At 42.6% G+C, this 24,911-nt stretch overlaps 1 protein-coding gene across 9 annotated transcripts in view; it reads left to right on the top strand.

The window, feature by feature from the left end:
• Positions 1–23,009, top strand: part of LOC105489034 (pleckstrin homology and RhoGEF domain containing G1) — a 243,534-nt gene extending 220,525 nt beyond the window's left edge. For 8 of the 9 annotated variants that reach the window (XM_071096614.1, XM_071096610.1, XM_071096612.1 and 5 more), the window contains 5 exons: positions 310–405; positions 2,913–2,951; positions 5,325–5,398; positions 11,057–12,680; positions 20,395–23,009. In XM_071096614.1, coding sequence (XP_070952715.1) covers positions 310–405; positions 2,913–2,951; positions 5,325–5,398; positions 11,057–12,680; positions 20,395–21,458 — 2,897 coding nt within the window. In that variant the 3' untranslated portion in view covers positions 21,459–23,009. The remainder of the gene's footprint in view (positions 1–309; positions 406–2,912; positions 2,952–5,324; positions 5,399–11,056; positions 12,681–20,394) is intronic. The other variant, XM_071096609.1, reaches the window with a different exon arrangement.
• The last annotated feature ends 1,902 nt before the right edge of the window (positions 23,010–24,911 follow it).

Genomic DNA, 24,911 nt, shown 5'->3' on the forward strand with positions numbered 1-24,911 from the left:
GTTCAAGACCAGCCTGGCCAACATGGTGAAACCCCGTCTCTACTAAAAATACAAAACTTAGGCATGGTGGCGGTCACCTGTAGTCTCAGCTTCTCGGGAGGCTGAGGCAGGAGAATCACTTGAACTTGGGAGGTAGAGGTCAGCAGTGAGCCAAGATCATGCCACCGCACTTCAGCATGGGCGACAGAGCAAGACTCCATCTCAAAATAATAATAATAATAAATCCATATAAATCTACGCTAGCCATAACCATTTTCTGAGAAGCCCCCGACAGCGCAGTCCCACTGATGCATGTGGTTATCTTTACAGATCATCCAGGCTTCTGTTACAGTCCTGAGGGAGAGATGAAAGCACTGTATGGCTCTAAAGAAGGTTCTGCTCCGTATCGGCTGAGAAGAAAATCTGGTAAATAGGATTTTGTCATAAAAATTTAATACTAATAGGGGACTGGAAATGAAAGTCCCTTTGAGTCTGACGAAAGGGCATGTTCTATCTGGTTTCTCAGCTCACTGCTGGTCTGAATACATTTGCGGCTGCCTTAAGATGGGACTCACAAGCTTTTGATCTAAAACTCTTTTTCTCTGTAATCCCAGCACTTTGGGAGGCCGAGGCAGGTGGATCACCTGAGGTCAGGAGTTCGAAACCAGCCTGGCCAACATGGAGAAACCACATCTCCAGTAAAAATATAAAAATTAGCCAGGCCTGGTGGCGGGCACCTGTAATCCTAGCTACTCAGGAGGCTGAGGCAGGAGAATTACTTGAACCCGGGAGACAGAGGTTGCAGTGAGCCAAGATCGTGCCACTGTACTCCAGCATGGGTGACAGAGTGAGACTCTGTCTAAAAAAAAAAAAAAAAAAAAAAGCCTCTTTTCTACTTAATATTTCCCATGACTATCAAGCATGCCAGTCAACTAATTTTGCTTCGTATGTCTTACCATTGGCATTCAGATACTTAAACTGTATTTGCTGTTGCTAATGAAAAATCACCTCCTATGAGTTCCACACACAAAAGATTATCCAAAGCTAAAATTTTAATTCATATTTGCTGCACCAGACTCCATGAAGTATAGTTCAGACAGGTTGGGAGTTTTATTTGAAGCAGTCTTTATTCATTACCCCCTTTATGCTTTGCTAAGGACTAGGAATGCAAGGATCAATAATCCACGTGACTCCTGCTTGCAGGGAGCTCATGGTGCCAGAGACAAAAAATGCAAATAAGGCTGGGCGCAGTGGCTCACACCTGTAATCACAGCATTTCGGGAGGCTGAGGCGGGAGGATCACCTGAGGTCAGGAGTTTGAGACCTGCCTGGCCAACATGGTGAAACCCCGTCTCTACTAAAAGTACAAAAATTAGCAGGGTGTGTTGGCAGGCACCTGTAATCCCAGCTACTCGGGAGGCTGAAGCAGGAGAATCACTTCAACCCAGGAGGCAGAAGTTGCAGTGAGCCGAGATCACGCCACTGCCTAGGTGATAGAGGGAGACTCAGTCTCAAAAAATAAAAATAATAAATAAATAAATACTAGTCCGTGTGATGGAGAAGTGCCAGAGGTTGGTTGGATGGAAGGAAGAGCAGAGAGACAAAAACAGGAGAAATAAGAGAGAAATTAACCCTGTAGGGAAGAGAGAGAAGGCTTCACAGAGCAGAGAACCAGTACCCAAGACAGAATCTGGCAGCAGGGGAGGCAGATGGAACAGGAACAGCATATGCAGAGGCCCTGAGGCTTGAGCCAGCGTACTTTAGGACAGACATCTGTTGCCAGTCGTTCAGCCTGGGGAGAGAGTGGGATGGTGCTGGGGGCTGGAGGAAGAGGTGGGTGAGATGAAATGGAAAGAGATGTGGCTAGAGATACGCAGATGGGGGCCTGATTCTGGAGGCCCAGTATGTCATGCATGGGGTTCGAGCTGTGGAAGGATTTTAAGCAGTGAACTCAGAGAACGATTTCCTTGTCAAGAAATAACTCTGGCTGTGTGCGGAGAATGAAGTGAGCAGGGAGACCAGATAAGAGGCTGTGGTGCTCATCTTGTTGAGAGATGAAGGCTTGGATTAAGAGAGGGGTGACTCAGGGAAAGGATTACAGGGAACCCCCAAGACTGTGATGGAAGAAAATAGGAGAAATGTAGAATAACAGCCTGGTCACTAACCCTGGAGGGTGATGTCAGCGATAACCAAGAGAGGATATGCAGATGAAGGAGCAGATCTAGGGGAGACAGGGGAGCTGGGATGGAGATGTTGAGTTTGCTGAAGCTGACACTTGGGACAGGGTCTGGCATAAGAATATACAATTGATGCCGGGCGCGGTGACTCACGCCTGTAATCCTAAGACTTTGGGAGGCCGAGGCGGGCAGATCACTTGAGGTCAGGAGTTCAAGACAAGCCTGGCCAACATGGTGAAACCCTGTCTCTACTAAAAATACAAAAAATAGCTGGGTGTGGTGGCGCGTGCCTATAATCCCAGCTACTTGGGAGGCTGAGGCTGGAGAATTACTTGAACCCGGGAAGCAGAGGTTGCAGGGAGCTGAGATCACACCATTGCATTCCAGCCTGGGAGAGAAGAGTGAATCTCAGTCTCAAAAAAAAAAAAAAAAAGAATGTACAATTGAACGTCATCAGCTTGTAGGTGTTAGTGAAAGCTGAGGAAGCTGCTCTGCTACTGACAGGATTGACAAAGTCAGATTTTGCTTTTCTATTGGGTGACTCCTGATAACACAGCATAACATTTATTCTACCATTTTAGCAGAGTGAATGTCTTGCTCCTATGTATCTCTGAGCAAAGGGGATTTTGTTAAATTTGATACAAAAATTATAGAGCTCTGTTAATCTGTCAGTAGAATCATAATCCTTTTATAAAGAATAAAGACAAAGGTTTGATTTGGTTTTGCAAATGATGCTGGCTTTATTTTGTCTCCCAGAGCCTTCCTCACGATCACATAAAGTTTTGAAGACTAGTGGTAAGTAATAAAATATATTTTCTTGTTTCATTCTTGTTGATATTCACTAAATCAAATCACACAAAAATAAATACCAGATAAATTACAGATTGGCAGATTTGATTTGATTACAAAAAGATTAACTTCTATAAATAAAAGTGTCCCATTGTAAAATATATAGTCAAAGCCAGGCACAGTAGCTCACACTTGTAATCCCAGCACTTTGGGAGGCCAAGGTAGGCAGCTCTCTTGAGGCCAGGACTTCGAGACTAGCCTGGCCAACATGGTGAAACCCCGTCTCTACTAAACATATAAAAATTAGCCAGGCCTACTGGCTCGTGCCTGTAATCACAGCTACTTGGGAGGCTGAGGCAGGAGAATCGCTTGAACCTGGGAAGTAGAGGTTGCAGTGAGCTGAGATCACGCCATTGCACTCCAGCTTGGGCAACAGAGTGAGACTGCATCACAAAAAATAATAATAATAATAAAATTTAAAATAAAATGTACAGTCAAATGACATAAAATACTTGTAATATATTTGACAGGCATAAAAATATTAATATTCCTATTATATAAAGAAACTCCATACATCAAAAAGAAAAGACAGAGGACTCTTTTATTTATTTATTTTTTATTTTTTGAGACAGAGTTTCACTCTTGTTGCTCATTCTGGAGTACAATGGCGCGATCTCAGCTCACCTCAACTTCCACCTCCTGGGTTCAAGTGATTCTTCTGCCTCAGCCTCCCGAGTAGCTGGGATTACAGGCATGTACCACCACGCCTGGCTAATTTTGTATTTTTAGTAGAGATGGGGTTTCTCCATGTTCGTCAGGCTGGTCTCGAACTCCCGACCTCAGGTGATCCACCCGCCTTGGCCTCCCAAACTTCTGAGATTACAGGCGTGAGTCACTGCACCCAGCCCAAAGGACTAAAAAAAAAAAAAAAAAAAAAAAAAAATAGAATTGGGCAGTTGTTTCACAAAAACACACAAACTGGCAATAAAATTTTTTAATGGCCATCCACATTCATAATCAGAAAATCCATACATTTAAATGGAATAAATAGAAGGGAAAAAACTATGAGCTTGGCCAAAACATATAGAAAAATAGTCACTCCAAAAGTATTGGTGGGAGTGTAAGTTTTTGCAATGCTTCAGGGGCAAAATTTGGTAATAGTCGTTTGAATTTAAAATGTACATTTGCCCTTAACCCAACAGTTTCACCTGCACAGATGTACTTACCCACATGTAGACGGATTTATCTACAAGTTTGTTGTTTGCAGTATTTGTAATAGGACACTATAAAAATGCCCATGCAGTCGGAAATATACTTAAGGAAATTGTAGAACATCCATACACAAAATGGAATATTCTACAGCTGTCAAAAATAAAGCAGATCTCTACCTATTCACAAGAGTGTCCGCATATATTTAGCAGAATATTCAAAGTTGTATATTGAATCCTTATTTTAAAAGTGAAACAGGCTGGGTGTGGTAGCTCACGCCTGTAATCCCAACACTTTGGGAGGCCGAGGAGGGTGGATCACCTGAGGTCAGGAGTTGGAGAGCAACCTGGCCAACATGGCGAGATCCCATCTCTACGAAAAATACAAAAATTAGCCAGGTGTGGTGGTTTATGCCTGTAATCCCAGCTACTGGGGAGGCTGAGACACAAGAATCACTTGAACCCAGGAGGCAGAAGCTGCAGTGAGCCGAGATTGTGCCACTGCACTCCAGCCTGGACGACAGAGCGAGACTTCATCTCAAAAAATAAAAATAAAAAATAAAAGCAAAACCGTTATTGTGGTGGGGTGGGGGTAGTACAAGAGCTGGAAAGATAAACATTCAGCTGTTAACTGTTGTTTCCTCGGATGATGGGATCTGTGGAGAGGGAAGGACCTCATATGCTTCTGTGATCATCTTTAAAGAGGAGACACCATAATTAGGCTAGCTCTAAGGGTGTCTTCTGTAAGATGTGGCTATGTAAATCTCTCCCCACAACTCTACTGGCAACACCCCTTTGTTGCAAGAAGGCTGCATCTTTCAGTTAAAACCAATAAAATGTTGCAAAATCAACAGAAGCAGTATCATCTTTACATAATTGTCATGGAATGGGGCATGTGCATTTTTTTTTTCGGGAAACAACACATTTTTGTTCGGAAGCTTATGAAACATCTTGAGCATGAACTAGTTAGTTAATGGCTGTCAGGGATTAATGAAGACACCTAGCGCTCAGATGCATCTAAAGTTGTTTGATGTAGCGTGGGGGTATGCAGCTGGGAGAGCTGACAGGGATTTTCTGAAAATTAGATGTATAGGGCCCAGAAGTCTGTTGGGTTTCAATTACTAGTAATAAGTTTCTAAGTTCTATAAACTATTAGTGCTTACTTATATAGGAGGTACATTTTCATTCTCCAACTTGAAAAAAGAAACCTTCTATTTTTCAGAAACAGCACAAGACATCCAAAAGGTAAGCTCTATCCCATTTCTTACTTGGAAATGTTCGCTTCAGACGCCCTTCATAGGTGTTGCTTCCCCATCTCTCTCAGCCCCAGCCCGTATTGCAAGTGTCAACAGTTATATTACATTTTGGAAATTTGGTATTTTACATTTTGAATTATTTACATTTGATTTAAGCAAAGACTCATCCTTATCAACTTCTTCCCTTCCCCCAGCCCACATCTGAGAACCATGGTGATTATTTATTCATCCTCTGCCCCGCATCACACCTCAGAGGCTGTAACCTTATCTTAGGGTGTAATACCTGCCCGGTGCTCACGTGAGCCGCCTCACCTTGTCCTTTGCCTCCACCGGTGTAAGACCAAGGCCCCTGCCTCCTGGATATAACCCCTCCTGCAAGCGCGAGCCTTCATTCACAAGGGCGAGGGGCCCCCTTCTAAAAATATGGTTCTGCTGCTGACATAAGAGATGATGACATATGATCGAATGAGACCCTGTCATATCAAGTTTTGATTTTTCTTCCCCTGACAAAAGCTTAGGAGAGGGAGAATAAGAATTGTATACTGTATTGAAAGGTATTATATCCAACTGTATTACCTATGAAGAATAGGTAATTTCTCCTGACCTCAGTGTGGCTACTGAGCAGTGGGCTTAATTAACAATTCTTAGAGAACTAATCATGGCTCCTTGTTTAATGTTCTGTATCTAGAAGAATATGGCTATGAAAACCTATCCCTACAATCTCATTTCCACCATGGCTTAGCACAGAAACAAAGTGACCCTGTTGATAAATGTTGTATCTTTCCATTAAAACCAAGAAAATGTCTAAAAATCAACGTAGTCTTTTTTTTTTTTTTTTTTTTCTTTTGAGACTGGGTCTCACTCTGTTGCCCAGGCTGGAGTGCACTGGTGCAATCTCGGCTCACTGCAACCTCTGACTCCCAGGTTCAAGTAATTCTCTTGCCTCAGCCTCCCGAGTAGCCTAGTAGTTAGGACTACAGGAACCCACCACTATGCCCAGCTAATTTTTGTATTTTTAGTAGAGCTGGGGGTTTCACCAAGTTGGCAATGCCAGTCTGGAACTCCTGACCACAGGTGATCCACCCGTCTCGGCCTCCCAAAGTGCTGGGATTATAGGCGTGAGCCACCATGCCCGGCCGAACATAGTCTTACCTTTAAGTGATTGTCATGGCTGAGGCGTGTGCATTTTTTTTCAGGTAATACATGTTTTTGTTTGGAAACGTGTGAAACTTGTTAATATTAATTGGTTCATTGTCCTGAAATATGGCATAAGGTTTTGATTTCATAAGTGGGGTCACTGCAGAAGGCTCCCTGCTCTTCAAAGCAGCCATAGTAGCATTGTGGAGCCGTGCCCCTCTCAGTGCTAAAAGAAGGAATCTCCCTGTCAAAGAGTTCTAGAAATTCAATCTCAGGAGCTGCTTGGAAACTTTCTACAGCAATGCTCAAGCCAGGTCCATATGGGCATAACCAAACCTGATACAATCAGAAGGCAAGAAAGAAAATACCCATGCTTTCTTTTTGTGATAAAATTCCATCTCCTAATAGTAATGTGCTGAAGGTACATTAAATTCAAGGAGTTCAGATTTACTGGTAATGAAAGAGTTTATAACAACTAGGCATGTCATACAGGTGGCTCACACCTGTAATCCTAGCACTTTGGGAGGCCAAGATTGGCAGATCACTTTGAGCTCAGGAATTCAAGATCAGCCTGGGCAACATGGCAAAAACCCCCCTCTCTACAAAAGAAATACAAAAATGAGCTAGGTGTGGTGGCTTGTGCCTGTGGTCGCAGCTACTTGGGAAGCCAAGGCTGGAGAATCATTTGAGCCGGGAAGCAGAAGTTGCAGTGAGCTGAGATAGTGCCACTGCACTCCAGCCTGGGCAACAGAGTGAGATTCTGTCTCATAAATAAATAAATAAGTAGTTTATAACAGGAAATATTTCTTAATAATAGCTTACTATTTCTCCCAGAATATATATTCTGAGACTGCGTACATGTGTGTATGAGGCGGTTAAGCTCATGTGTAAGCTGTGGTTTAAGACACGGATTCATATCCATTTCTGCCATTTATAAACCGTGTGATTGCAGGCAAATTGCTTAACCTTACCAGGACTTGGTTTCCTAATTTACAGAACTGTTATAAAGATTAAATGCAACATGTTCTTAAAAGTGCTTATTAATGGAATATTTGGCACAAAGCAAGTGTTCTATAAATTATAGCTAATATAGGCCAGGCACGGTGGCTTACGCCTGTAATCCCAGAACTTTGGGAGGCCGAGGCGGGCGGATTGCCTAAGCTCGGGAGTTCACAATCAGCCTGGCGAACACGGTGAAACCCCATCTCTACTAAAATACAAAAAATTAGCCAGGCGTGACAGCATGCGCCTGTAGTCCCAGGTACTCCGGAGGCTGAGGCAGGAGAATTGCTTGAACCCGGGAGGCAGGGGTTGCAGTGAGCCGAGATCGTGCCACTGCACTCTAGCCTGGGTGACAGGGTGAGACTCCATCTCAAAAAATAAAAACATGATAGCTAATATCATTGTTAAATAGCTCAAATGCTGAGAATGTGGAAGGATAGGAAAAAAGTTCATTCAGGCTGTGGTAAAATTGAGGTATTGAAATTATGAGGCTGGTGCAAAAGTAAGTGCGGTTTTTACCATGACTTTCAATATTGTGACCAACCATATGCTGATTCTTTCCTTTAAAAAAAAAAAAATTATTTATTTTGAGACAGGATCTTACTCTGTCACCCAGGCTGGAATGCAGTGGCACAATCTCAGCTCACTGCAGCCTCCACCTCCCAGGCTCAGGAATCCTCCTACCTCAGCCTCTCAAGTAACTGGACTACAGGCATGCGCCACCACGCCCAGCTAATTCTTTCATTTTTTGTAGAGACAAGGTCTAACTATGTTGCCCAGGCTGGTCTCAAGCTCCTTAACTCAAGTGATCCTACCACCTTCACCTCCCAAAGTGCTGGGGTTACAGGTGTGTGTCACTGTGTCCATCCTGCCTGTCTGTCTGTCTGTCTGTCTCTCTCTCTCTCTCTCTCCCCGCCCCCTATTTCTGTCTCTCCTTTCTTTCTCTCTCTTTCTCTCTCTCTCTCACTCACTGCCTCTTTCTCTCTTTTCCTCTTTCTCTCTTTCTTTCTTTTTAAAATTTTTTTTGTAGAGACGGGGTATCTCACCATGTTGCCCAGGCTGGTCTCTAGCTCCTGGGCTCAAGTGATCTGCCTGCCTTGGCCTCCCAAAGTGCTGGGATTACAGGCATAAGCCACCGTGCCTGGATGATTACTTCTTAATTTAAGAGCATCTTCAATTTTCTTAGTGATTAATTCTATGTAAATTTACAGCTTCCAAAAAACTGCTCTTTTTTTTTTTTTTTTTTTTTTTTTTTGAGACGGAGTTTTGCTCTTGTTGCCCAGGCTGGAGTGTAATGGTGCCATCTCAGCTCACTGCAACCTCTGCTTCCCAGGTTCAAGCAATTCTCCTGCCTCAGCCTTCCAAGTAGCTGGGATTACAGTCATGTGCCACCACGCCCAGCTAATTTGTATTTATAGTACAGATGGGTTTCTCCATGTTGGTCAGGCTGGTCTTGAACTCCCGACCTCAGGTGATCCACCCGCCTCAGCCTCCCAAAGTGCTGGGATTATAGGTGTGAGCCACTGTGCCTGGCCAAAACTGCTATTTTCAAGTGTAATTACCTTAAAAAGATAACTTCAATATTAACAATTCAGGTCTCCTAATTTTCTAAAACCTATGGGAATTTTCTGGGATGGATCACTTTTGGCTGAGAAACACGAAATAATTTTGTTACACTTTAAAAGTGTTTTGTCATAATTTAACTAGTTAATATTAACCTTGTTTTACTGTATAAAAAGTAGTTACTGACTGCCTGTATTTTTGTAACATTACACCAGTGCAGTCTGAGTAAGGTGAAGAGGAAGGTATATTAAATAATGTGAAAAACATATATGTGAACAAATATTAGGTATAAATATTGTGTGTGTGTGTATGTGTGAAAAGAAATAAATGACTAATTGAATTGCTTAAGTTTTAATAGAAAAATAACATTTAGGATGAAATTTTATTATTGTCTCTCTACTCTCTTCCCTCCCTAATAGATATTCCAATTAGCATATATCCCATTTTCATTGACATGTGATGAAAAGTTCTTGCTTATTTGACATTTCCAGTAGGTTACTATAGTGTTTTATTAGAATATATGTCCCTGGCACAAATTAGGTCTTAACCCTTTCACGCCTTTGAAGTTAATCCTTCTATCTGCAGAATAGGATCAGAGGGTATCTGCTCCTGCCTGCACCACCGAGCTCCATCCAGAAGGGTTCCACGTTATAAAAGACCCATTGTTTTATTTGATTAGAAATCACTAATTTGGCCGGGTGCAGTGGCTCATGCCTATAATCCTAGCACTTTGAGAGGCCAAGGTGGGCGGATCTCTTGAGGCCAGGACTTTGTCTAAGACCAGCCTGGCCAACACAGCAAAACCCTGTCTCTACTAAAAATACAAAAATTAGCCAACCATGGTGGTGGGCATCTATAATCCCAGCTATTCCAGAGGCTGAAGCACGAGAATTGCTTGAACACCAGGAGGCAGAGGTTGCAGTAAGCCAAGATCACGCCAAGTGACCCAGGCTGCACTCCAGCCTGGGCAACAGAGTGAGATTCTGTCTCAAAGAAAAAAATTAAAATTAAAAAATTATTAATATCGTTCCTATTTTTCTTCCTTATAGGCAACTAAATGCTAATTAAATGTATTTTGAAATAAGTAAAAATATCGTTAACTCAACAGAGGATTAAATTACATTCCTACAATAAAAACTCTTTGCCTAGAACCTATAAACCAAGGTAGTGCTGGCCATGTTCCTGGTGGGTCTGCAGATTTAAGAGAAATCCTTGGAGTGTGCGGTCAGGTCAGCAGCAGGGGCTTTTGGTATACCAGAAACCACGCTAAAACCCCGGGAGACAAGCACTGGCTCTAAAGCTTCTTAGAAAGGCTCAAATAGAAACCAGATAGCATAGCCCTTCACTTCTATATATATTAATTTATGCAATGAATATTTGCCAACTGTACACCAGACTTATTTGAAGAATCTAAGAGTTTTCTGTATTTAGCTTATATCGTGCTTTGGGGCAAGGGGTTTGGGGTTAGACCTGGGTTCTAGCACCAGCCTTACTACTGACTAGAGCAAGTTACTGAAGCTTCAGGAACCTAGATTTCCTTACTATGAGATTGGTACGATCATATCTAATTCATAAAATGATTGTGAATATTAAGTTTGGAGAATGTCTGCACATTGCCCAGCCTAGTTCCTAAGTATATATTAGTTCCTGTCCTTCCTTTTTTGAAAATATCTGAAGTGCTTTTCAAGTCAGTTAAACACTCAGCCAGGTGCAGTGGCTCACACCTGTAGTGCCAGCTACTTCGGAGGCTGAGGTGGGAGGATTGCTTGAGTCCAGGAGTTTGAGATCAGCCTGGGTAACACAGCAAGACCCCATCTCAGAAAAAAAAATAAAAGAATGTTAAAGCCTAGTGGGGGAGGCAGCATGTAAACACAGGAGAAATTCCTGAGTTATGTGTCTTCTCCATGGTGCTGTGATTTAGTTGATATGTTTCCATCTTCCTCAGGTTTCTAGAGAGGAAGGATCTCCCCAGCTGACTTCAGCAAGGCCATCTCCTGCCCAGAGAAACAGTCAGCCCAGCAGTTCCGCCATGATCAGCGTGCTTCGAACGGGTGGAGCCCTCAGAAACATCTGGACCGATCACCAGATCAGGCAAGCCTTGTTTCCCAGCCGGCGGTCCCCGCAGGAAAACGAGGATGATGAAGATGATTATCAGATGTTCGTGCCGTCCTTTTCCTCCTCAGATCTGAACTCTACCCGACTATGTGAAGACAGCACTTCTAGTCGCCCTTGCAGCTGGCACATGGGACAGATGGAGTCCACAGAGGCCTCCAGCTCTGGTCACAGGATTGTCAGGCGGGCCAGCAGTGCTGGGGAGAGCAACACGTGCCCTCCTGAAATAGGACCTAGTGACAGAACTAGGGAACTGCAGAATGGCCCCAAAACAGGAGGGCAGGAGGAAATGGCTCCCTTTGGGTCATCCATCGAGTTGACCATTGATGACATTGACCATGTCTATGATAACATCAGTTATGAGGACCTAAAACTAATGGTTGCTAAGCGGGAAGAAGCTGAATCCACGCCCTCTAAATCAGCCAGGGACTCTGTTCGCCCCAAGAGCACCCCAGAGTTAGCCTTCACAAAGAGGCAAGCTGGCCACAGTAAGGGCTCTCTTTACGCACAAAAAGATGGCGCGCTCTCAGGTGGAGAAGCATCCAGCCAAAGCACGCATGAACTCCAAGCGGTTGAGGAGAACATCTATGACACCATAGGGCTCCCAGATCCTCCGTCGCTGGGTTTTAAGTGCAGCAGCCTAAAGCGTGCAAAGCGGAGCACCTTTTTGGGACTGGAGGCTGACTTCGTGTGCTGTGACAGCCTGAGGCCGTTTGTTTCCCAAGACAGCCTCCAGTTCAGTGAGGACGAAGCCCCTTACCATCAGGACATCCCTGATCATGATTATCTGAGTTTGCTGTACGACTCTCCCAGCTGTAACCTGTCTGTGCCTGATAAGCCTGTATCTGATAAACTGTCCGAAGAAGTAGATGAAATCTGGAATGACCTGGAAAATTACATCAAGAAAAACGAAGACAAGGCCAGAGACCGTCTCCTGGCAGCATTTCCTGTGAGCAAGGATGATGTGCCAGACAGGCTGTACGCAGAGAGCACCCCTGAGCTGAGCCAGGAGGCAGGGCGCTCTGTGTCCACACTATCCCTGCCCGAGAGCCAGGCTCTCCTCACGCCTGTGAAGAGCAGGGCCGGCAGAGCCAGCCATGCCAACTGCCCCTTTGAGGAAGACCTGATTTCTAAAGAAGGCTCTTTTATGAGCCTTAACCGGCTTTCTCTGGCCAGTGAATTGCCCCTCATGGACAATCCCTATGACCTGGCCAACAGTGGCCTGTCTCAAACAGACCCAGAAAACCCTGACCTGGGGATGGAGGCCACAGATAAGACAAAAAGCAGGGTGTTTATGATGGCTCGGCAGTACAGTCAGAAGATTAAGAAGGCAAATCAACTTTTAAAAGTGAAAAGTCCGGAGTTGGAGCAGCCGCCGGCCAGTCAGCATCAGAAATCCGTGCACAAAGACCTGGCTGCCATCTTGGAAGAGAAGAAGCAAGGAGGGCCCGCCATTGGTATGTGCACCCTGCCCTTCTTCCTTCTCCAAAGTAAGAGGGGAGAGCGGTTTTCAGATTTCAGATGTCCTTTAAAAGGACATACCTGTGAGAACACTGACACGCCTTGTCATCTCAAAGTAAGACCACAAACAAAGCCATCCTGGCCTTTCCCACATCACCCCCTATGAATTACGCACACTGTAGCAGGATTTGGCCTCGGCAGGTGGTGGTGTGCATGTAACATCGTAACTACAGAGATAATGTTTTAAGGAAGAGTTTTCTCTGAGGTAATCTAAAGTATGAAACAAGCAATCAGTTTTAACTTAACTGTGATATCTCCAATTTTTCCAGTACATCAGTAATTTCTTAGGAGGAGGAGGGGTGTGTGTAATCTTCTAAGGTTTGGAAGCATATAGAATAACATTGTTTCTTGCTTCAGGATCTCAACAAAAATGCCAACTCATGCTAACAAAAAGAGGGGTTTGGTTTTTTTTTTTTTGCATACTTTTTTTTTTTTTCTTTTTTGAGACAGGATCTCACTGTCACCCAGACTGGAGTACAATGACATAATCACAGCTCACTGCAGCCTCAGCCTCCCCAGACTCAAGCAATCCTCCCACCTCAGCCTCCTGAGGAACGGGGACCAGAGGCACTAACCACCACGCCCAGCTACTTTTTAAATTTTTTGTAGAGAAAGGGTTTCACCATGTTGCCCAGGCTGATCTCAACTCCTGGGTTCAAACAGTCCTCTTACCTCAGCCTCCCGAAGTGCTGGGATTACAGGCGTGAGCCACCATGCCAGCCATTATACTTTCCTTAGTTGCTCACACTATAAATCAGTTGTTTCCTCACATATTTCCATTACTACTCAATTTTTTTTTCTTTTTTTTGAGATAGGGTCTGGCTCTGTCACCCAGGCGGGAGTGCAGTAGCATGAACATGGCTTACTGCAGCCTCTGCCTCCTGGGCTCAGGTGATCCTCCCACCTCAGCCTCTCTAGTAGCTGGGACTGCAGGTGTGCACCACCATGCCCTGCTAATTTTTTTTGTAGTTTTTTTGTAGAGATGGGATTTTATCATATTGCCCAGGCTGCTCTCAAACTCCTGGGCTCAAGTGACCCTCCCGCCTTGGCCTCCCAAAGTGCTAGGAGTACAGGCGTGAGCCACCACACCTGGCCTACTACTCGGTTTTTTAAAATAGCTGCTGTAATGCATTCAACACTATTTCATTTAGTATTTTCATATACGCTTCTGAGTTTAATGCTTTAGTTAGACTCCTTTGTGGAGCACAACTAAACCAGAATCTTCGGTGTGATATTGTAGGATGAGGACTATGGGAATGAGATGCTCATGGTTAGGCTTTTTTGAAGGCCAAAATTTAACACTGATCTCTGGGGAAGAGCCTGTGTGTGAATAAAGCCCCTGATTGTCATGGAAAGAAAAGTCCAAGAGTAGTGGCTCTCACCTGAGGAGCTTTTACCTCCAGATGCAGAGAGATTTCTGACTACAGGCTCAGGAATATGCATTTCAAATAGTATGCCCTTTTCATCGTATTTTAAGAAATCCTGCCCCAGATTTTCTCACAAAGGACCACCTTGGTATCAAATGAGAGGAGTCTATTCTGTAATTAGAAGTGAAAGCTGGGTGATGGCTTAGTATCAGGACAAGCGTTGATCATCAGCTTCATTATCAGCACGTTGGGGCAGGTTGATGCCACCGACTATTAAATGCTGTCTTTGGGACTGACTTATTGACATCCATGGAAACTGAAGTATAGGAAAGAGATATCCAAATCTTAAATGAATCCACAAGTTACATAACAAGAATCTGTAGGGAACTTTTTTTTTTTTAATTTTGAGAGTAAGAATTGTCTAAAGTTTAAATCTTCAGTACAGTTTCTTAACAGATAGGGAAACGAAGTCCTGGAATTGATGCCTGAAGGATTTCGCAGACTCTGAGTTCTTTTTAATCAAATGAAGGTTTTGTATGCATGTGAGACCAGAATGCATGTATTTTTCTCCTTGCCGTGATGCGCTATGAGTAATTCAAGTCCCTATTCTGATGCTAGCGTTTGCTAAGCTGGTTTGCTGTTACAGGGAAAGTGACTGAGTTCCAGCTGCAGGAGGACAATTTTGGTGGGGTAGGGGAATATATATGGCCTTAGAAACAGTTGTATATTGGCAATTGCAAGCACTGACTAAGTCTGGGTTGGGGCTCCTCAGAATAAGAGAAAATATAATGCTAGAGTTTTTTTATGATGATGGGTTATGCCCACAGACTGTCATTGAAAAAGTAGTAATTCTCTGGGGCAGGTCGTTTTGAATATGGACCACCTGTTAAAATACAAAGCTCCAATCTTGATAGAAGCATGTCCTTTGATACCAAATCATTAGGGCCTATGACTACCTTAAATAGTCTTCTTTTTTACCCACCTTTTAAGTATTAAATGATTTCACATTGGGGTTTTCTTTTCACTTCCGGTTGGCTCTCCTTTTTGTTTTGCCTGCTGGTGTGTCTTGGGATGCCTCAGGATCTTTTCTCAGCTTTGCGTCTGGGTCCTTTCTTGACATGGTGGGCTCCTGTCGACATTCTCCCCAGCAAAGAGGAGGAAATCTCTCCAAAGTCATCTTCTGAGAGTGCTGTCTTCCCCGCCATCTGGCAGGGGCACGTCCCTAGGACCTGACGAGTTATATCCACACCTCTTCCAGCTGGGTGATCGAGACCACTTCCTGTGCCCACTAGGCTTTCCATCAGTTGACATGATGACTCCTTTTCTCTTTCTTGTTTATCTGGGCACAGGACGTCGTAATCGAATGGACCGATTCTCCAGACTTCTCCGTGTGGGCCTTGCCGCTTTGCCAGGAGCTTGCTCTCGGTGCTGTGCGGAAGGAGGAGCACCTTATTCACCTGCTGAAACTCTCGAGCATCTTTATTGAACTCTCTAGCCGGGGTCTCCAGGCCCCGGGTCAGATTTCTGCCTATAAATCACCCAACCAGGTCCAGTTGCTCCCACATCTTAGAGCCTGTCATAGCATGCTGGTCATCTTGTTCCACCAGACCTCCCTCCTGATAGTCTTTGACAGCAAGGAGGCCTTTGGGTTTCTGGGTTTTTTGGTGACGTTTCACATGGGAGAAAACTCCATACAGGCTTGAGAAATTTTCCTCCTTGTGTAGAGTAGGGAAGGCACAATTTTATGCTTCTGTCTGCATCTCGAGCAACATCAGAAACATTGATTTTAATCCTGTCTGGAGGATTAAAATGTTGTTTGATATTTCCCTTGGCAAAGATTATTCTAAATTTTTGTCTGAGATCATAAGAACTCCAACTTTCAAATCTCAAAAAAGGCAATAAACCAGAGACATTCTTGCGATTATCATATAATCATAACGTATATGTTCTATACAAGCTGTTAATACTAGAACTAAGGATATGGGGGAGCCTTAACTCAGCTAATATGAAGCTTTTTAGGCCAGAGGTGTCATCTCAGACTCACTGTTCCCCTATACATCTGGCTAATAGAATCTGTTTAATTACAGCTGGAGCTCTGGAAGCTTGTTTCTTGTTCACATAGATGTCACACAAGCTGTAAACTCTCTTAGAAGGTGAAGTTGAAACAAACAAAAAAACCCCCTTAGATCAGCAGGTGCAGTGACTCACACCTGTATTGCCTACTAGTGAGATACCTTTTATTCAAAATTGATAAATGGTCAACTCTATCATCCAAAGATAAACTGTTCCCATTATGAGTTATCTATAGGAAGCATTTTAGCTGTCTTCTTGCTTCCCCTTTTTCTGCTATGACCTGATTTCCAGGCCACCTTTCCACTCCCAATGGTATGGTCTCAGGAAAGTGCATCCATTTTTAAAACTAGGCTTAAAATAAGAGGAGGAGGCTGGGCGCAGTGGCTCACACCTATAATCCCAGCACTTTGGGAGGCTGAGGTGGGCAGCTCACTCGAGGTCAGGAGTTCAAGACCAGCCTGGTCAACATGGTAAAACCTTGTCTCTACTAAAAATATAAAGAATTAGCCAGGTGTGGTGCTGGGCGCCTGTAATCCCAGCTACTCTGGAGGCTGAAGCAGCAGAATCGCTTGAACCCAGGAAGTGGAAGTTGCAGAGAGCTGAGATTGCGCCACTGCATTCCAGCCTGGGCAACAGAGCAAGACTCTGTCTCAAAAGAAATCAGAACAATAAGTAAATCAGAACCATAAGTAAAATAAGAGATAATAGAAGTCAGAACAATAAGTAAAATAAAGGAGGGAGTGAAAAAAATATCTGAGTAATGAATTAGTTATTGAGACCAGTTTCTGTCTAGAACCAGGCTAGGTGATATATAGGGAGTTAAACGAAATGTACAGCATTATTCTCCCAGACCAAAAGCTCAGAGGCCAGGCGAGGTGGCTCACACATGTAATCCTAGCACTTTGGGAGGCCAAAGCAGGAGGATCGCTTGAGCTCAGGAGTTTGTGACCAGCCTGGGTAACATAGCAAGACTCCATCTCTACAAAAAATTTAAAAATTAAAAGTTTCCAGGCACAGTGGCTCATGCCTATAGTCCCAGGTACTCAGGAGGCTGAGGCAAGAGGATTATTTGAGCCCAGGAGTTTGAGGCTGCAGTGAGTTATGATAATACCACTCCACTCCAGCCTGGCTGACAGAATGTCTCAAAAAAAGAAAAGAAAAGAAAAGCTCAAGGACTAATAAAGTAACTTACATAAAATGGCCAGGCGCAGTGACTCACACCTGTAATCCCAGCACTTTGGGAGGCCAAGGCCGATGGATCACTTGAGGCCAGGAGTTCCAGACCAGCTTGGCTAACATGGTGAAACCCTGTCTCTACTATAAATACAAAAATTAGCCGGGCATGGTGGTGCACGCCTATAGTCCCAGCTACTAGGGAGGCTGAGGCAGGAGAATCACTTGAACCGGGGAGACGGAGGTTGCAGTGAGCTGAGATCGTGCCACTGCACTCCAGCCTGGGCAATAGAGTGAGACTTCATCCCCCCCCAAAAAAAAAAAAAAAAAAAAAACCTAAAATGAAAATAACCTACATAAAGTAACCTACATAAAATAATTAGCAAATTAGCAACACAGCAATACAAATTGTGTGTGTCTGCATGTGTGTGTATGCACACAGGCAACAGCTAGGTACACACTGTATAAGACTTCAGAGAAGAGAAATCAGAAAATGATTCAAGTAAGGAGAAGGATAGGGCTTATGGAAAATCTTGAGAGATGGGTAGGACTTGATTAAGCAAAGGTCAAGGAGCATATAATAAGGAAGACACAGGCCTGGGAAATACTGTGGATATTTTAGATGGTATGTGATTTCAGATTATCTGGGCTAAAGTCAAGATCTGATTGTTCTTACAAAACTTGATGGTTAAATTTTGATACTGGAAGAGTTTGTTTGAATTTTTAAAGTTTTGCTACATTTTCCAAAATTGTCGTCTTCTTGGAAACTTGTAGAAGTTCAAAGCCTTCCTGATACAGCTGTGGGATCAGGCTCAGGGCTATGCCATATGTGAGAATGACTTGAGCAGACCATCAACTTTCAGGCAGGTCTGCTAACTAATGACTATATTAAAGGCCCAGCTGTTTTTGATTGGGTTTCATAGTTAATGAAATATTATAGGTTTCAGGATGGCTACCATGGGCACACTGGTGTCTGTGGAGACTTTTACATTCTTTCTCTTAAGATGTTGCTAAACCCTAGTTAGTATTAAGAGTCTTTACTGCGCCTTTTAAGGAATCATTTCTCAAATTTTTGTAACCAGAAATTTCAACACTAATAATCTCTGTTCTTCCAAGGAATTTGGAGTTGAAAACTCAAAGGATCTGAGTATAGGTGTGTAATGAGAAGTTAGACTATTTACCTTGATCGCAGGGAATAGGGGGCGAGGGATTGGGATTACAATTAAAGGTCAAACAATAACAGGTTGTTTTCTCTCCTCATAGAAGATAGACTCAGAAGAAATGGCAAAACTCACCTAAATGAATATTTATTAATAGTTTAAGTTCAAGAAATAGTTTACTGATAACACATCATTAAATATGTAAATAGCTTAAAGAAGAAGAAGAAAACAGTATTAACTGCTGGTTGTCATATGTAGGATACATTTCCTCCACAGAGATTGTGTCAATGTGGTCTGAGCAAGACACAGGATGCATTAGAGGAAGCTTGTCCAACCCATGGCCCACAGGCTGCATGCAGCCCAGGACAGCTTTGAATGTGGCCCAACACAAATTTGTAAACTTTCTTAAAACATTAAGGGTTTTTTTGTTTTGTTTTGTTTTTGCGATTTTTAAAAAGCTCATCAGCTATCACTACTGTTAGTGTATTTTATGTGTGCCCCAAGACAGTTCTTCTTCCTCCAGTGTCTCCTGGGGAAGCCAAAAGATTGGAAACCCCTGCATTAGAGTTTTTTGACTCTAGGCTGGTTGTGCAGGTACCTGGATTGGGCAAGGTGGCAGATCTTGAAATTGACATCTCTGGGCTCCCATCTTAAATTATTGCTAGCCAAAAAGAATCTCCTACCCATAGCATGGTTAGTGTATTAATATTTAGAAATATCTGTACTCAGAATCAGGGCAAAGGGGAGAATGGACTTGTGGCTTAATTTTATGTGGCAAAAGCTTTTGTGGAAGTAACTGTTAGGTCCTATTCTTGAACCAATAGTAGAGGGCATTAGATTATTGAGTACATGCACAGACAGTTCCTTCTTAATGTCTTGGCGGCCTAGGCTTTAGTGCTCTGCTTCTTGGGGATGTGAAATGAGATGTGAGTTAGTCAATACATGTGGTTTTGAAGCACTTGAGGGGAGAACTTTCCTTAGTAGACATTGGTTCCCCAGACAATGGCGGTGAAGGGCTGTCTGGAAGCAAGAAGTACAGGAACAGCCAGGAGCCAACTCCTCTAGGAGCAGTTGTCTGAGAGCAAAGAAGAATGATTGGAAGCCAGGGGTAGCCATTGCACTGTGGATTGTGGTCATGCTGCTTTTTTTTTTTTTTTTCTTTTTTTCTTGAGATGGAGTCTCGCTCTGTTACCCAGGCAGGAGTGCAGTGGCATGATACCGGCTCACTGCAACCTCTGCCGCCCAGGTTCAAGCGATTCTCTTGCCTCAGCCTTCCAAGTAGCTGGGACTACAGGTGCACACCACCACGCCTGGCTAAATTTTTGTATTTTTAGTAGAGATGGGGTGTCACCATGTTGGCGAGGCTGGTCTTGAACTCCTGACCTCAAGTGATCCACCTGGTTTGGCCTCCCAAAGTGCTAGAATTATAGGCGTGAGCCACCACACCCAGCCCTGCGATGCTGCTTTTAAACCCTGCTTGAATGATTTTTCATTGACCAGGCTGAAGTGCTGACTTTCTTATTTTTATGATGCATGTTTTCAGCACTGACACTGTTTTATGCTTATAAAGAACACTAGAAACTTTCATTCTATATAGTGGACGCTTGCAGACCTACTGTTGAAACAGAATAATGGAGAATTAGATGAAATTAAATGAACTTTTAGGTGGCATTTTTATTTATATTAAACCATGGATTTGTGTGTGTGTGTGTGTGTGTTGCTTAGAGTTCAATGATTACTCATCTTTAAACATCACTTAGTCTTGTCCACTGTCAAAATTTTAAAATATGTTGGTTAGAATATTATTCTCTTATTTTTAATCTTCACATATGGGAATCATCCTGTGTGTATTTACTGTTTCAATATTTGCCTTCCAGGTGCCAGGATTGCTGAGTATTCCCAGTTGTATGACCAGATTGTATTCAGAGAGTCTCCCTTGAAAATTCAGAAGGATGCCTGGGCCAGCCCTCAAGAATCCTCCCTCCTGAGGTCTGCATCACCTTCCCAGGTCCACCATGGTAGTGAAGATTGGCTTCTGCATTCAACCTATAGTAATGGAGAGTTAGCAGATTTCTGTCTCCCACCAGAGCAAGACTTGAGGTCAAGATATCCCACGTTTGAGATCAACACAAAAAGTACTCCCAGGCAATTGTCCGCAGCTTGCTCTGTACCTTCTCTTCAAACCTCCGACCCTCTGCTGGGCTCTGTGCAGAGATGCAGCGTGGTAGTAAGTCAGCCCAGCAAAGAGAACTGGTGTCAGGACCATCTTTACAACTCCTTAGGTCGGAAAGGGATCAGTGCAAAATCTCAGCCTTATCACAGGTCCCAGTCATCTTCCTCCGTCTTGATAAACAAATCAATGGACTCCATCAACTACCCTAGTGACATGGGAAAGCAGCAGCTGCTGTCTTTACACAGAAGTTCAAGGTGTGAGAGTCACCAGGACTTACTGCCAGATATTGCTGACTCGCATCCACAGGACACTGAAAAAAACTCAGATCTCACACTCCAAGACTCACAGAAAGTTGTGGTGGTCAATAGAAATTTACCCTTAAATGCCCAAATTGCAACACAGAACTATTTTTCCAATTTCAAAGAGACTGATGGAGATGAAGATGACTATGTGGAAATCAAGTCAGAAGAAGATGAGTCAGAGTTGGAGCCATCTCACAATCGTAGAAGGAAATCTGACTCAAAGTTTGTGGATGCTGACTTTTCTGATAATGTCTGCAGCGGCAATACATCGCATTCCTTGAATAGTCCGCGCACTCCAAAAAAGCCAGTTAACAGCAAACCTGAGCTTTCACCATATCTGACACCATATAATGATTCTGACAAACTGAATGACTATCTTTGGAGGGGGCCATCTCCCAATCAACAAAATATTGTCCAGTCTCTAAGGGAAAAATTTCAGTGTCTCAGTTCAAGCAGCTTTGCTTAAGGTTCTTCATAATAACTGCCTGAATCAACTTCTTATTTTGCTCATAAAACATTATAGATACTGATGAGGTGTTTTATGTGTACCAGATTAAAACAATTTTGTAAGAACCAGAGGTGTAAAATATACTTTCTTTTACAGCACAACTTTTTGAAATGGCTGACGATGCAGCCAGGATTGTACTGTAGCACATGTTGGCATCAACAGTATATTTTCTCATGCTGAGTGTCTTCATGTTTCATGTAAGTCAATCTTACTTGAAATTTTTTAGACTTTTAACACGATGGCCATAACCTGACAATAGTGCCCACACCTTAAGAATGCAATAATCCTTTCCTATTATCCAGAAGGCCCAGGTAGTTTTATCCTGTGACTTAAAGGCAGCAAGGAGACTTTGTCACGTTTTAAAAGGCAACAAAAGCTGTTGAAAGAATTATGCTTATATCTCACATTTTGGTTATATTTGTGGCAAGACCTTAGGATAACGTAAGCCAGAGATCTGTAATTGGTGTGTAGTCTGAGGTGCCCATTTTAGAGTTTTTGTGGTGGTATTCTTTTATTTCATTTTGATGCAGAAATTGTGTGACTGTTGAAAATCAAAATGTAGCAGGACCCATTTTCTGTACGCAAAACCCCTTACCACTATTCCTGGACAAGGCCTAGAGAATGAGCTGCTCATCATGTTTATACATAATTTCTGGGGTGAAATTAATGATTTCCTTAATGACTTAGAGAAAACCAAGGTCAATAAGATGCAGACTGACTTAACTATTAGAAAAGATGATCTGGGCACAGTGGCTCACGCCTGTAATCCCAGCACTTTGGGAGGGTGAGGGGGGTGGTTCACGAGGTCAAGAGATCAAGACCATCCTGGCCAACATGGTGAAACCCCGTCTCTACTAAAAATACAAAAAAAAAACAAAACAAAAAACAGTCGAGCATGGTGGCACCTGCCTGTAGTCCCAGCTACTCGGGAGGCTGAGGCAGGAGAATCCCTTGAACCCAAGAGGTGGAGGTTGCAATGAGCTGAGATGATGCCATTACATTCCAGTCTGGTGACACAACGAGACTCCGTCTCAGAAAAAAAAAAAAAAAAAAAAGATGGGATGACCTTCTGGGAACCATTTGATTACCTCTTCAAATGACAGACAGTTGAAAGAGAAAAAACAAAACTGAAATCCCACCAGACCATGTTGTGTGCCTGTTTCTAATCAATACAAAGTTAAGTATGAGCTAAAATCAGACAAAGCACTTTAAACTTACCCTTTCCAGAGCAGCTTTGCATATGCACCCTCCTGAGTTTGGGATTCTGCCAAATGACCTCCTTGATCCTGGCCCTGAGGAGTCATTGGCTGCAGGAATGGGGCAAGAATCTATTTCCTAAACCACACATAACATGGGAGCCTTTTTTCATTGTTTTCAGGTATATAAAAGAATGAAATCTTTGGTTACTAGGTGCTGACTAACACCTTTTATGTTCTGACCATTTGTGACATTTCATTGTGACACTGTGTACTAATCTAACTCCTTAGGCAACAAAAAAAACAAAAATAAGACATTTTGAATAAAAAGCAAAATCAAAGAAGCTAAAAAGAAAAATGAAGGCAGATAAATTGTGACTTTATAAACATATTCGATTTTATTGAAGATTGCAGTTAATGCAGCAAGAATGCTTTCTCAAGCAGTGGCCTTTGTATTCTCATTTTAATCAGGTGTACATTCTACAGCCTCTCTACCATGCTCTTAGTTTCTATTTTAAAAGATACAATAATATATGTAGGGAAAGAGGCCTGGGCTCTTCAGTTAAAGGTAAGCAGTAATATTGAGTAAGTGACATAATTCTTTCTCTTTGTAAGTCCTATGCCTCTTTTTCTTAACTGTAAAACATAAAATATGAGCATTTTTATCTTACAAATAGGTACCTAAGGCATTTGATTTTCTTTTTAAATAACAAAAAATAACCCAAGTTTCTTGCTTCTCCAAAGTATTCTTCTTATAGCTTATAAAGGAAAGTCCACATTGAATGGCATGGTCTGGAAACATTCCTTCTTTATTGTCTTTATTTGAACATGATATGAGTTTTCAAGATGAAACAATCAAAAATAAGTACCACAAGAAAGTTTTTTTGTTTGTTTGTTTGTTTGTTTTGTTTGTTTCTTGAGACCAAGTCTCACTCTTTGCCCAAGCTGGAGTGCAATCTTGGCTCACTGCAACCTCCACCTCCCCGGTTCCAGCGATTCTCCTGCCTCAGCCTCTTGAGTAGCTGGGATTACAGGTGCCCACCACCACACCTGGCTAATTTTTGTGTTGTTAGTAGAGACGGGGTTTCATCATGTTGGCCAGGCTGGTCTCAAACTCGTGACCTCATGATCCATCCGCCTCGGCCTCCCAGATTGCTGGGATTACAGGCATGAGCCACTGCACCCGGCCAAGAAAGTATGTTCTTAGAGGTGTGTGTAAGTGCATTTGTAGTACCTATGAGCAAAATCACCTGACTCTTGTCCCAGGAAAGCTGTTTCGCATTTTCACTTTTTGGTTAGTATTATCCGATTCTATATAGTTCATATTACTGCTCTGTCTGACTCTCAGAAATTACTTCTTCACGCCAGTGTCTTGTTGCATGACTTTGATGTCACCCATAGGAATACACCTCACTGCACATAAGTGGGTATCTTACTGTATAAAATGTCTACATGGCTTTAGGTTTTAGGACAAATGTAGATTTATAGATCATTTCTGTTGGCCAGGACACAGGTTTTGAGAGCTGTGTGTATATATATAATCATGTTTGTATTTTTTTCCTGAAAGTTATCAATTGTTTTTGTTTAAAATAGTTTGTTTTAGAGGTGGGGTGGGGATGTATATAACAGGGAAAAGTTATATGTACTTTAAAGTATGTCAAGTTCTTACTAGTTTCCTGTACTGCAGGTTCAATTTTTTTTTATATAAGTTTACTTTTCACTTGCTCTATTCTTTGTGGGGAAAAAAAAATGCATCTAGGAAAACATAGTTTAAATACTGTATATAAGATAATGAAAGTTAGTAACGCCCATTATTTAATAAAGTTTGTAAAGTACAAAGTAATTTATAGCGTGAGTTAATGTGTTTTAGAACATCAAGATGTTTCCAAACTACATTTAGCTATAATACTTTTCCTTGCCTTGTGAACCATGGAGAAATTGGCTCAGGGTCACAATGATCTAACTATGTCTCAGTGGCCCATGATAGACCATTTTCAACATCTTTGGATTACTTTTGAAACAGTGAATTTGGTGTCTAGGATTGTTTTTGTTTTCTTGAGAGACAGCTAAATTAGATCAGTTGCTAAATTACCTTTTTAAAAAATTCGCAGTAAGTAGCAGAAGACATTCTTTTAACTGTTTTATTATTGAATCAAAGAATTAATATAGCCAGGCGCAGTGGCTCACACCTGTAATCCTAGCACTTTGGGAGGCC

The sequence above is a fragment of the Macaca nemestrina genome, chromosome 5 (genome assembly GCF_043159975.1).
Source record: "Macaca nemestrina isolate mMacNem1 chromosome 5, mMacNem.hap1, whole genome shotgun sequence".
Lineage (NCBI taxonomy): Eukaryota > Metazoa > Chordata > Mammalia > Primates > Cercopithecidae > Macaca > Macaca nemestrina.